General features: G+C 36.0%; 1 protein-coding gene across 1 annotated transcript; it reads right to left on the minus strand.

Moving 5' to 3' along the window:
• Positions 1-9,615: 9,615 nt before the first annotated feature.
• LOC129746950 (putative odorant receptor 83c) lies at positions 9,616-10,054 on the minus strand. Its single transcript, XM_055740910.1, has 3 exons — positions 10,013-10,054; positions 9,796-9,951; positions 9,616-9,738 (listed from the first exon to the last, which is right to left on the minus strand). The coding sequence occupies exons 1-3, from the start codon at positions 10,049-10,051 to the stop codon at positions 9,685-9,687; spliced, it is 249 nt and encodes an 82-aa protein (XP_055596885.1). The 5' UTR covers positions 10,052-10,054; the 3' UTR covers positions 9,616-9,684.
• Positions 10,055-12,896: the final 2,842 nt, after the last annotated feature.

Consider the following 12,896-nt stretch of genomic DNA (forward strand, 5'->3'; position numbering starts at 1 on the left):
CCTGAAGGTGTCATACCTGAAACACATGAAATAATTAATGACTGGATTCAGTATAAAAGTAACAAATTACGTCAACTTCTTGAGGCAGGCTTGCCAACCCTGAGATGCGCAGACTTTAATGAGCTGGTAAGACGTTTCGATTTATTGTTAAAAAATAGTGTTAATGCACTAGTAAAGCGGAAAAGTGTTCGCCAAACATCGGTACTAAATGGTACTGGTTCGGGTACTAATTGCTACTCTAGTAGTCGTAGTGAGCTAAAAAAACGAAGAGATAAGCTTTATAAACAGTTTTTAAGAACTAAATGCGAAAGAAGATGGCGTAATTATAAAGTAGTAAGAAACGAATACTCGCGTAAAATAAAAGAAGCGAAAAACCAATCTATTCAAGAAGAGCTAGAGAGAAACAAAAATAATGGAAAGTTATAATGGAAGTCGATAAAACGACTAATGAATCCGAGTGGCGCCAAATCTGACTCGATCTCGTTTAGCGGTGTTGAAATTACAGATGAATCTGAAATTGCAGAGAAGTTTAATGACTTCTTTATCGATAGTGTCATGGAAATTCATGACAGTATTCCAGCAAGCTCTAATGGCTGCTTGGATCAGCTAACCTACAATGGCGGAGATTTTCGCACTTTTGAACCATTAAATAGCCAAGAGTTCTTTGAAATAGTGAACAATATGAAACCAACGGCGGGTATCGAAAATGTTTCTCTAAGAGTTTTTAAAGATTCTTTATCTGTACTAGCGAGTCCGTTACGAGATGCTATAAACACAAGTCTTCAAACAGGGATAGTACCTGATACGTGGAAGTGTTCAACTGTAGTGCCTATAGAAAAACAGAAAAATGAACGAGAGGAAACGTTATTCCGTCCTATAAATATGTTGGAAATCCAAGAAAAAGTGCTAGGATTAGCAGTAAAAAAACAGTTTTTGAACTTTATTGAGTCCCAAGAAATACTTATTGCAGAGCAGCCTGGATTTAGGAAACAACATTCAACAGAAGCTGCTGTGAATTTGATACTTCGAAACTGGAAGATCAATATTGAAAATGGTAGCTACACAATTGCTGTGTTTTTGGATTTCAAGAGAGCATTTGAAACGATTGATCGGTTATTGCTGATAGATGTACTAGTGAGAGTTGGTTTAAATGATACGGTTCTTAACTGGTTTAAGAATTATTTAGATAACAGAATGCAAAGAACAAAATTTGGTTCATCTTACTCGCGATACAGAGAAAATAACTTAGGTATCCCACAAGGAAGTGTCTTGGGTCCATTGTTATTTATACTGTACATCAACGACATGAAACAATGCCTACAGTACGGTCGTCTTAAGCTATTTGCGGATGATTCAGTCTCCTACTGGAGTGGAAATGACTTAGAGCTTGTTATTCAAAAAGCAAATGCTGATTTGAAAAATATTGCAGATTTCCTAAAACAGAGAAAGTTGTGTCTGAATCTCAATAAAACCAACCGGATGATCATTGGCAACCGCAAAATTGGAGAGTGTTCAAACTTGTTGATTGATGGTTGTGCAATCGAAAGAGTACATCAAGTTAAATACTTAGGAGTACAGATAGATGAAAAATTAAATTTTATAGCCCACATTGACTACACTATTAAGAAGATTGCCATGAAATATGGAATACTTTGTCGGATAAGCAGATATATGACTTTCTGGTAAAAAATTAAATAATTACATGTTATAACCTGCAAATAAATGGAACAAGTTATTTCTACTAAATTTACATGAGTTACGACGTAATGTAAATTCCCGAAACGAAAAAAATGCTATTGTAAATTTACATGACCATAACAATGAAACCGTACCGGCTCATTATCCCTTTTCAGTTTTTGAATCATTATTTTATCAAATTCTTGCCATCAGCTTAATAACAAAGCATGCCAATGGTTTAAAAGATGTTCATAAAGTTTATGATTACTTGAAATCCACGAGCTCCAGATTTGACACAGCATTTTCATCGCGCATCAAATCGAACTTGCTGTTTACCGGTCGGCCGTTCGGTGTTTGTTTGTGAAACGATCCTGCTACAGGGTGTGTCTGATTTTTTTTTAGTTTCGTTAATACTTTTTGGAAGGATGATTTTGAAAACAGTGTTTCATTAATTTTCAAAATAGGTAGCACTAACCCAAGCAACCAAAAGTTCGGATAACATTCCTCTATCAGGTTTAATCAGCTTAATCGAGTATGCTAATACAACTTCTTTTCAGCTCAATTTTTAAGTAGTTAAACGAACTTTGAAGTTGAAAAAAAGTTCGCATAAATCGCCAAACAACTTCTAAACAGATTCAAAATCCACTTTATAAGCAGCATAAAAAATCGAAAAAATTACTCTTCCGCTCCTTCAATTGCCTTCTCAAGTCTGCTATTTTGATTCATATTAATCAACTATATTTGTTACTAACTCACATTACATTTAAAAAACATGTTCTTACCAAGCCTCGAACCCGAGCTCACCGCTTGAAAGTTGAGATCCATACTTGTTGCCCTATATGAACATCATGAGTAGTCAACGATTTTACTCGATGTGATGATTTTCTTTAAAACGACTTTCAGGTTCTTTATTTCTACTTAATTCCCACTTTCAAGCTGCTAAAAAGTTCTTCCGGAACTTAATGTGTACTTCATATAGTTGTTTCCCAAGTAACGATGTGTTTATTTATGCAAACACGTGTTGAAGTTCGAAAAAAGTAGATTTTAGCCTTTAAATCTACTTCAAAGTTTCTATAATACGAAGTTGCTTTTGAACGCCCGTTGGGACTAATTAAAAACTTTCAAGTTTACAAAATAGTACAACAGGAACTTTTTACGAACTATTGAGCAGTACAAAAAGACTTGCAACCCTTTGATAGCTACTTGATTTTGAAAAAAATAAGAAGTACGTAACAAGTAGATTGTTTTTCTACATACAAACTTTAAAGTTCCCAAAAAGTAGAAACAGAAACCAAAACAGTACTTTAAAGCTTTTTTTGAGTATTGGCTGAACTTGATAAAGAATGAAGTTCCATGGACCTCGAAAAAGCATTTTGATCAGCAAAAAAGTTCCAAAGAACTTTTGTACAGCTATATATGAACTATTACTTCGTTCCTTAAGTGATATTCGAACTTTTGGTTGCTTGGGAAGTTAATCCAGAATGTTTTTTGATTGATAATACTTGTTATTTGTTCGTTGTACTTTGAAATGTCCTTTGCAAAATGATGGAATGTGGAGAAGGGGTAATGAAGCTTATATTTTAATTGTATAAAAATTAAACAATTCAAAACGATTTAAATCCAAGAACTTGATTTTTTGAATTCTCAAGTTTATACTTAAATCGAAGAATAAAGAGAAATAAAAAACTTTATTGTGCTGAATCTTTTGTAACAACAAATTGAGAATATTGTTGACCTTTTCATGCTATATTTATTTGAACCAAAAGTTTACTACTTTTTGTGCTTTTCATTTAATTGTTAGAATTGAAATCAATGTTATCGGTTAGAGTTATTCCTATATTTTTTTAAAAATACATACAAAGAATCAAAGACAAGAGGTGAACTGTTGCTAAGAACAAAATATCACTTCTCCAATAGAGGCTACAAAATTCTATCGAGTAATAGATATACTATTTTTAAAGTGCGTTTTTTACAATAAGCTATAAAACATAATTTATTTTTGGTGAAAATTGTTAAAAGGATTTCACTTTTTTATATTTATTAAAATTGGCAAACAATAAGACACACCCTGTGCGCGACAGCAACGTGTCTGATTCCGAACTTCGTTTCAAGCAAAAGTCATGTAAAATTACAACAAATAGACCCGAATGAGGAAACGCATGTTTTTTTTCAGGGCTGCGTTATAATATACAACACATCTGACCGAATTTTACATGAAATCAAATTTTACATCAAATGTAAAACTCAGATTTTTTTTGTGTGTATCTACGTGAAATCAGTTATTATGCCACACTTTGATTATTGCGCTACAATATTGCTTCATGCATCAGACACGCAGACAAAGAGGCTGCAAAGAATACAAAACAAGATAATGCGAGTGGTAATACGATGCAACCGATATACTCCTTGGGCTCTTATGCTTGATATGTTGCAATGGATGTTAGTAAAGCAGAGGATTGCTAACAACAGTATGATTTTTATCTACAAAATGAAAAAAGGAATGTTACCATCCTATTTATTGGACGGTCTGCAGTATGGAGTTGACATACACGGATACAATACAAGGAGAGCTCGAGATTTCAGACTACCACATACAAGAAAAGAGATGACCAAACGATCTATGTTCTACAATGGACTGAAACTGTATAACAGCCTACCACGGAGCATCAAAGACAGTTCAAACTTGAATATTTTTAAGAAGCTGAGTCTTAAGCTTAGCTGACAATAAATTACATAAAACATACAATTTGAAACAAGGACTAATCCTAAATAGGATCATACAATAGAAATGAAGATCTGACGGAACATCAGATAGAAATTTGTACGGTGATGGACATACGCGGGAGTAGGACGAACAAGTCGTACAGAAATTGACAACATATGTAAACAATACATATTATCCTAAGGATAAACTGTCTCTCCTTCTTCAAAAGATGCGTATGGGGTGGAGGAAGGACCCAAATGGGCCTGTGGGACCATCACAATTTCCAGACTCATGATTTGGAAAATTTAAGCAATTTTCAACGGTTAGGAAAAACTCCTTCTGATATCGATCGGTTGAAAATTAGACAAAGCGGTGTTGCAAGAGCAACGGCTATTCTCGAAACCAATGACAATGGAATACCTAGACCTTCCGATGGATCGAGCGTACTGAGAAAGTTTAACCTCCTGAACGGCTGATTCACTGATACTGCTCAAGGTCCACTGTATTTTCAAGGCGGCGACTGTGCATGAACTTCCAATAGCTGGATGGATCTTGCTTCACGTTGCGTTGGATGTTTGATATGTATCGTATAAAGGCAGTATTTCGGAGGGCTGAGTACCGTAAACTGAGGGAACTTTGATCAGCGGGGTAACTTTGATCAACATGAAATTTTTGCAGATAATCATCATTAACTAAGTGTAAAGTAAAAATATTTGAAAACTGTTTACTACGTTTGGAAGCCTATGAATTGAGTTACAAATAAGCTAAAATTGGTTTTTATTAGAAGATTTTTAAATTACTTAAAATGTAATTTTAAAATCTTTATTTAAAGATTTTGTCTGGTTTTAAGAACATTTGTCTGGTTTTCAAGGCTCACCATTAAACATCTCTCCTGATCAAATTTAAGCATTAAGGAGCAAATGGGTTGTTTAATGTGAATGTTCAACTTTTTTCTTGTTTTAGGTTTAGTTTAAGTGTTATTTTTATGGTCCGTTGATGATCATTTTTGGATATTTAAAAAAACGGTCATTTTCCTTAAAAAAAAAGCCCGTAGAGAAAGAATGGCTAAAACCCTATCAAATGGTTAAGTTTGAAGAAAAAAAGAACATGGGAACAGTGCGAGGACTTAGGGAATTGCATGAAGGTAAAATTTCATTTGTTTTTGAAGTCAAAAAAAACTGAGAAATGTTTATAATTTTTTCCCCAAAATGAATGCAGCAACATTTTCCATCTTTTGAGTATATTTGTTTTTGAAAGGAACCGTTGAAAAACTCAATTGATTTGATCAATAAACTTAAAGATGTTGAGATACGATATCAGAGTGATCAAAGTTATCCCGAAACTCGAAATCTGGTTTTGTAACAAACATTTAATTATAACCACCAAGGTCGTTTGAATTTACTGCAATCAATGATCATGTTTAATACTCCTTACCTCAGTAAGTATTTTAAAGCTTTTAGGTATTACGAAAGAGCAACCCCTTCAAAAAATATTCAAAAATGAATGAAAAAGTGATCAAAGTTCCCCCAGTTTATGGTACTCGAGGTTTAATTCGATTTGTTTTGTTAAGATATCTCTTAGAAGTAACGTTGCCGAGCTTTGCGAACTTTGAGGAGCTAAGGAGGATAATTCGCAGTCAGAATTAATCGGAGGGGTTTTCCTTCAGGAAGTGCAAAAGGGGAATTCAAGCAAAATGCGTCTTCATATTATTTCACAGTAAGATTTTCGTCCGAAATTCAGCAAGAGGGGAGATCAGAGCATAATGACCACCTTGAGAAGGATGCATATTTCTAGAGTTTGTTTTGATTTGGTCGTATGAACCAATACAAACAAACTTGAATTATTAACCGTAAATGATTGATAAAGTTGTATTCTGAGACTATTAGCCAGCAACTCCCGGATAATTCTAGCTCAGTCGCAGAAGACCCTTTGAGTTATCTCAGGGTCGGCCTACGGCTGGGTAATCGGAGGGGAACGCGTACAAAAACTAAGGCAACGAACTGTGGGTTTTCTACAATCAACAACAATCAACAAATTAAAACTTTGAACGGGAAAATTACTTTTATTAAAACCACGAGAAAAACTACTTCTAACTTTGGTTCTTTAATTTAAAGCTTTATTAAGCACGCTACTGTGTGGTGTGTTTGTGTAGGGTGTGGGTTGGACGGTGGTCGATGACCGTTGCGGTACGTACCGGATGCTCGATGACTGCGTTGGTGAGCGCTCACTGGTTACCTTTACCGGGGTGTTGGGTTCGACAATGGCGGATTGTTGATGGCGGATCAGGGACGGGAACTTGCGTCCTGATCAATTTACCAAAATGGTGGCAGTTCGTCTGGCGTTGACGAACGGACAGGATACGGCGTCTTCCTTCGTTGACGGGGATCAGCGGACCACGGCAAGGCCGTATTGGCCGCGCTGAGAAGGGCTCTCCTTGGGAAGTAGAGACTCCGAGTATTTCTCGAAGTCCCGAAAGATAGGCCTCCTTTACGATTATGGTTCTTACCTGAACCAGAGGCCGAAGTCTTTTACGGTAAGACGTAGACTACCGTCAGGTAATCTAGGCCGAATCGTACGACGGGATTCCTCAACAATAAACGGGGTGGCACAAGAACAAACACTCTGGTTTCACAAATTTCTTGGCTGTTGGGGAACACCTCTGACTCGCACGAACGCCGGAAAAAAAAAGCCCAGAGTCAAAATCCCTTTTTGGCGCGATACTTCACTCCTCTCCTCCACCTTCTCCTTTCAAAAATCTTTTAGGCGAGTTATTGCACCTTGCATGCAACCTACATGCATTCGACCTTGCAACCAGTCTTGGTTGCAGACTTGTTGATGAAGATGCCACACGCCCAACTTAAAACTAACAATTATTGTATTTGTTAAAACCTATCTTCTAAACATTTATTTAAAATTTGCCTAATCCTAACTAAATTAACAAATAGAAAAACAACAGTTCGAAACAACAATTAAAACAAAATTGAAAAATTACCTAAGGACTTTATAACGACGGTTACAATTCTATGTTTGGTAGAAACTTCGTTTTATTTGATCAATGAATAACTTCATCAAAATGATTTGAATTTAAGACGTATAATGACTTTCTCATTTTAAGTGCAATTTGGTTTTGGTGTCATTGTCTACGGTCACCAGTGAGCCGAGATAGACAAAGTCTTCGACTAACTCCAGCTCGTCGATCGTGATCTTGTTATTACTGGACAAGCGGGTTCGGTCTTTCTCGGATCCGCAAGCCACCATGTACTTCGACTTGGCCGTATTAATCATCAACCCAATCCTTCCTGCTTCGCGTTTCAGTTTGCGATAGATCTCCACCACTGCCGCAGATGATCTGCCGACTATAGCAATGTCATCGGCAAAGCAAATAAGTTGATTGGATCTGTTGAAAATCGTGCCCGTTAACATCATGCAGGATAGACATTAGCCTTGTTGAAGCCCCTGCGCAATTCGTATGAACTCGACAACTACCCGAAATCCGCACACAGCACTGCGTTCCATCCATCGTCGCCTTCACCAGTCTGATCAGCTTCCTGGAAAAGCCGTTCTCGTCCATGATATTCAATAGCTCATCACGGTCGATCGTGTCGTATACGGCTTTGAAGTCCATGAATAGATGGTGCGTAGGGACTTGGTGTTCACGGCATTTTTGGAAGATTTGCCGTAATGCGAAGATCTGGTCCATCGTTGATCGTCCCTCAATGAAGTCTTACAAATCAGTTTGCTTGTGGCGTTAGGCGATGGAGTAGGATTCAGGACAGTAATCGCTCGGTAGTTCTCACAGTCCAATTTTTCGCCATTCTTGTATATGGGGCATATTACCCCCTCCTTCCACTCCTCCGGTAGCTGTTATGTGTCCCAGATCCGGACCATCAACCGGTGTAGGCAATCGGTCAACTTGTTCGGGCCCATTTTAATGAGTTCAGCTGCGATGCCCTATCTCCCAGCTAACTTGTTGCTATTCAACTGGCGAATGGTTTCCTTAACTTCACTCATCATTGGGAATATCTCCTCTACGTCGTTGGCAACGCCGGCGATATACCTTCCCCCACCCTCTTGATCTCCAGCGAGTGCGCCATTCACGTGTTTATCGAAGTACTGCTTCCACCTTTTGATCTCCTCACGATTGTCCGTCAGGATGCCCCCGTCCTTATCCCGGCTTATTTCGGCTTGCGGCACGATGCACTAAGCTTTTGCAGAATGCGTTGATTTTTTGATAGAACTTCCGTGTTTCTCGTGAACGCCCCTCGAGCTCCTACTCCTTCAGGCAACGCTTTTTCTCTTGAAAAATTCGGACTCTTCTGCTGTCGGTGATTTTCCACATTTCGACGGGTGCCTCTTTGGACTACTACCGCCCGCGCGGTATTCCCTTAGTCTATCACCCTCCTACACTCCTCGTCGAACCAGTCGTTCCGTCAAGTACGTTCCACATGACTGATAACGTTCTCCACAGCACTGTTGATGGCTGTCTAGATGGTATCCCAACAGTCATTGAGAGGGGCTTCGTCAAGCTCGCCCTCTGCCGGCAGCGCTGCTTCGAGCGATTGCGCGTAGTCTGCCGCGACTTCAGGTTCCTCAGTCGTGCGATATTTAACCGAGGCGGCCGTCGGTTTCGTATGTTGTTCACTACGGAGAGTTTTAGGCGCATCTTTACCATCACCAGATAATGATCTAACTCGATGTTGGCGCCTCGACCGGATCTGACGTCGATAATGTCCGAGAAGTGCCGGCTAATATCTAGGTTAAGGAAATTTTGTAAGTCTTCGGACGTAAAATGAGCACATATACTACGAAATGAAACAATGTAACAAGAAAAAGGAAATTGTAAAAAAGATTGTCGTATAAACGGATACCGCTGGTCATATAGTCTCTGTAACTGGACCATAATAGGAGCTCGTCGATTAGGCAATTCCGAGTCTTGCTTAAAATTGCATCGGCTAGTAGAACAAGAAAAAGAAGACTCCAGTGTTTGAAAAATTCAAAAATGACCGCAAATCTGATGAGTTTCTGAAGCCAAGCCTTGTCAAGGCTACCAGTTTTCAAATTATATACAGTGGTTCGAGCTACCACATATTGTGGGTACTAATTAAAGTTATGAACAACACTGAAACATTGTAATTTTTTTTAATGGTAATCTCTACTATTTATATGTAACTTAAACAATAATATTCGATATCTGGTTGCACTGTAGGGTTGAAGAAGCTTATTATGTCTCTTAATCCTCTACCAACAATGATAAAAAAAAACTCAATAAATCTGAAAAGGTTTCTCTCTTTCAAATACTCCTTTCACTCCATGAGCTGCAGCAGCATTGCAAAATAAGAATATATCATTTTGAGAATCTATAAGAGAGAAACGTGAATATTGTCATAAAATCAACTACAACTTATTGAATCTACTTGTACGAAGGTTTCCATGTTGAGCAGTGCAAGTCCGCCTATCGTCATTTCAACGGAGTTTTGAGATTTATGTAAAACGATCGCAAGCATTTTCTGTTCCTCCACCGGAAGATCGTACCATTTGGTATCGTAAATGGCAACTTTGACTTGATCGTTCTGTGAAACAACAGAAAAAATTGTTTCAAGATTTTCGTCTGATTTATTGCTTATTCTTTACCTTGATTGTAAGAGCTGCTCCCAAAATACAGAATTGCATTAGCTGCCATACGGCCCCAAAAGAGAAAACCAGCTGGGCTATGTTTTTCGTCATATAGAATACGTAGAAAACCGTTGTACCGTCCACAACGGAGGTTAAAATTTGAAGAAAAACCAGTGATTTGTGAGATTCATCCATATTTTCTTCGTACCTGAAAAAAAAAGAATCTCATAATTGAAAAGAATTTTGATTTTTCAAATACGTGATCGTACGTTATCATTTCTTTATGCATTATACAAATGAATTGAACTCTTCTGTGAAGAACATTTTTGTTCATCGGCATATCAGTAATTGCCACATCGAGCTGTTTCAATTCATTTTTAAAAACATCAGCTACCCCAAGGATTTGAAGCACAACAAATATAATATTCAAATCAGCCGCCAAAAGCCCCCACACCCCCTGATGAATAATTAGAAAATGAAAAATTGAAATAAAAAGACATCCTGCTACAGTTTCAGTATCAACTCCGGGTAACTTTAAGGGAAGAACCAATAGAATTTTTTGATATCGGATCAAAAAATACAAAGGGATGAGACAAACGCTGTATCCAACGGCGAGATAAACGATTTCACTGATGTTTGCGATAAAATGAATCAATCCTACACACTTGGCTAACGAAGTGTTATTCGCTGGGTTGTGGATGTTTCGATTGTACAAGTTTCTCAAGTTTTGAACGTTATTTCTGAGGTACGAAACGTTTTTAACTGAATGGTACAGTTTCAGAATCCCTTGAATAAACAGTCCCATGTATGGGCACAGTTCAAAGACTTGCGTCCAAGATCCCCAAAAGCTGAAGAAAGTGTAACTAAAACTTATAACACTCAAAAATACTGCAAAGGCTAATCTCAGAGATCTCCAATTTAGCTTGAACTTTGGATCCAAAAGGTCCATTCCTACTTTAGAACTCGAATTACGAATATAATCGATAACATCATCGAACATCTCGATGCACTGTCGATCGATTTTCGAATCTTTATTCAAAAACCAAAGTCGTTGAACTATGCGGAGCCGAATTTCGTGTATCATGATGGTCTGTTGTCTCGATTTTGAATCTAATCCTGTAACGAACGGAGCACCAATGATGTTTCTTGTCATTCGCGCGAAAGTCCAAGAAACGGATTGGAGATTGGAACGATTAACATTTTACACGAAAAGCTTAAACTGTTTCATGAGAAAGTCATACCAAATAGCGAAAAAAAGAGAGTGTGAGAAGCAGGAAATTATTTTTAGAAAAAAAACTTGCTACCGGTTAAAAGTAAACAAAGAAGCTGCAGGAATCCCTCCGAGAGCTGCCAACATAATGAAAAATGCAATATAGTTCTCAGTAACAACAAAGCAATTAAAAACGTGGAGTATGGTAGACTGATTGTGTAATTATGCCACTTTACGGCGAATAGCGAGTTTGATATGAAATCCATGTTATTTTTAGTAAAAAAAAAACAAGTGTATTGATTAAAGATTAGTCTTTCCTACAGATAAAATGTAATGGACAAAAACTGAGTATTTCAATGAATTAAATCAGTTAAAAAGAAAACTGGTATAAATTGGTCTCATAGTGCAATGTATGTTCCTTTCCCCTGTTTATTATCTACAATTATCCTCCAGAAAAGTACTTTTTTTATAAAATAACGAAGGGAGAATAATATGCTTTAACTGTCAAAATTGACAAAAATGACAAAAATGACAAAAATGACAAAAATGACAAAAATGACAAAAATGACAAAAATGACAAAAATGACAAAAATGACAAAAATGACAAAAATGACAAAAATGACAAAAATGACAAAAATGACAAAAATGACAAAAATGACAAAAATGACAAAAATGACAAAAATGACAAAAATGACAAAAATGACAAAAATGACAAAAATGACAAAAATGACAAAAATGACAAAAATGACAAAAATGACAAAAATGACAAAAATTACAAAAATGACAAAAATTAAAAAAATGACAAAAATGACAAAAATGACAAAAATGACAAAAATGACAAAAATGCCAGAAATGACAAAAATGACAAAAATGACAAAAATGACAAAAATTACAAAAATGACAAAAATGACAAAAATGACAAAAATGACAAAAATTACAAAAATGACAAAAATTAAAAAAATGACAAAAATGACAAAAATGACAAAAATGACAAAAATGACAAAAATGACAAAAATGACAAAAATGACAAAAATGACAGAAATGACAAAAATGACAAAAATGACAGAAATGACAAAAATGACAAAAATTAAAAAAATTACAAAAATGAAAAAATGACAAAAATGACAAAAATGATAAAAATGACAAAAATGACAAAAATGACAAAAATGACAAAAATGAAAAAAATGACAAAAATGACAAAAATGACAAAAATGACAAAAAAGACAAAAATGACAAAAATGACAAAAATGACAAAAATGACAAAAATGACAAAAATGACAAAATGACAAAAATGACAAAAATGACAAAAATGACAAAAATGACAAAAATGACAAAAATGACAAAAATGACAAAAACGACAAAAATGACAAAAATGACAAAAATGACAAAAATGACAAAAATGACAAAAATGACAAAAATGACAAAAATGACAAAAATGACAAAAATGACAAAAATGACAAAAATGACAAAAATGACAAAAATGACAAAAATGACAAAAATGACAAAAATGACAAAAATGACAAAAATGACAAAAATGACAAAAATGACAAAAATGACAAAAATGACAAAAATGACAAAAATGACAAAAATGACAAAAATGACAAAAATGACAAAAATGACAAAAATGACAAAAATGACAAAAATGACAAAAATGACAAAAATGACAAAAATGACAAAAATGACAAAAATGAC

This window comes from Uranotaenia lowii, chromosome 2 (assembly GCF_029784155.1).
Source record: "Uranotaenia lowii strain MFRU-FL chromosome 2, ASM2978415v1, whole genome shotgun sequence".
Lineage (NCBI taxonomy): Eukaryota > Metazoa > Arthropoda > Insecta > Diptera > Culicidae > Uranotaenia > Uranotaenia lowii.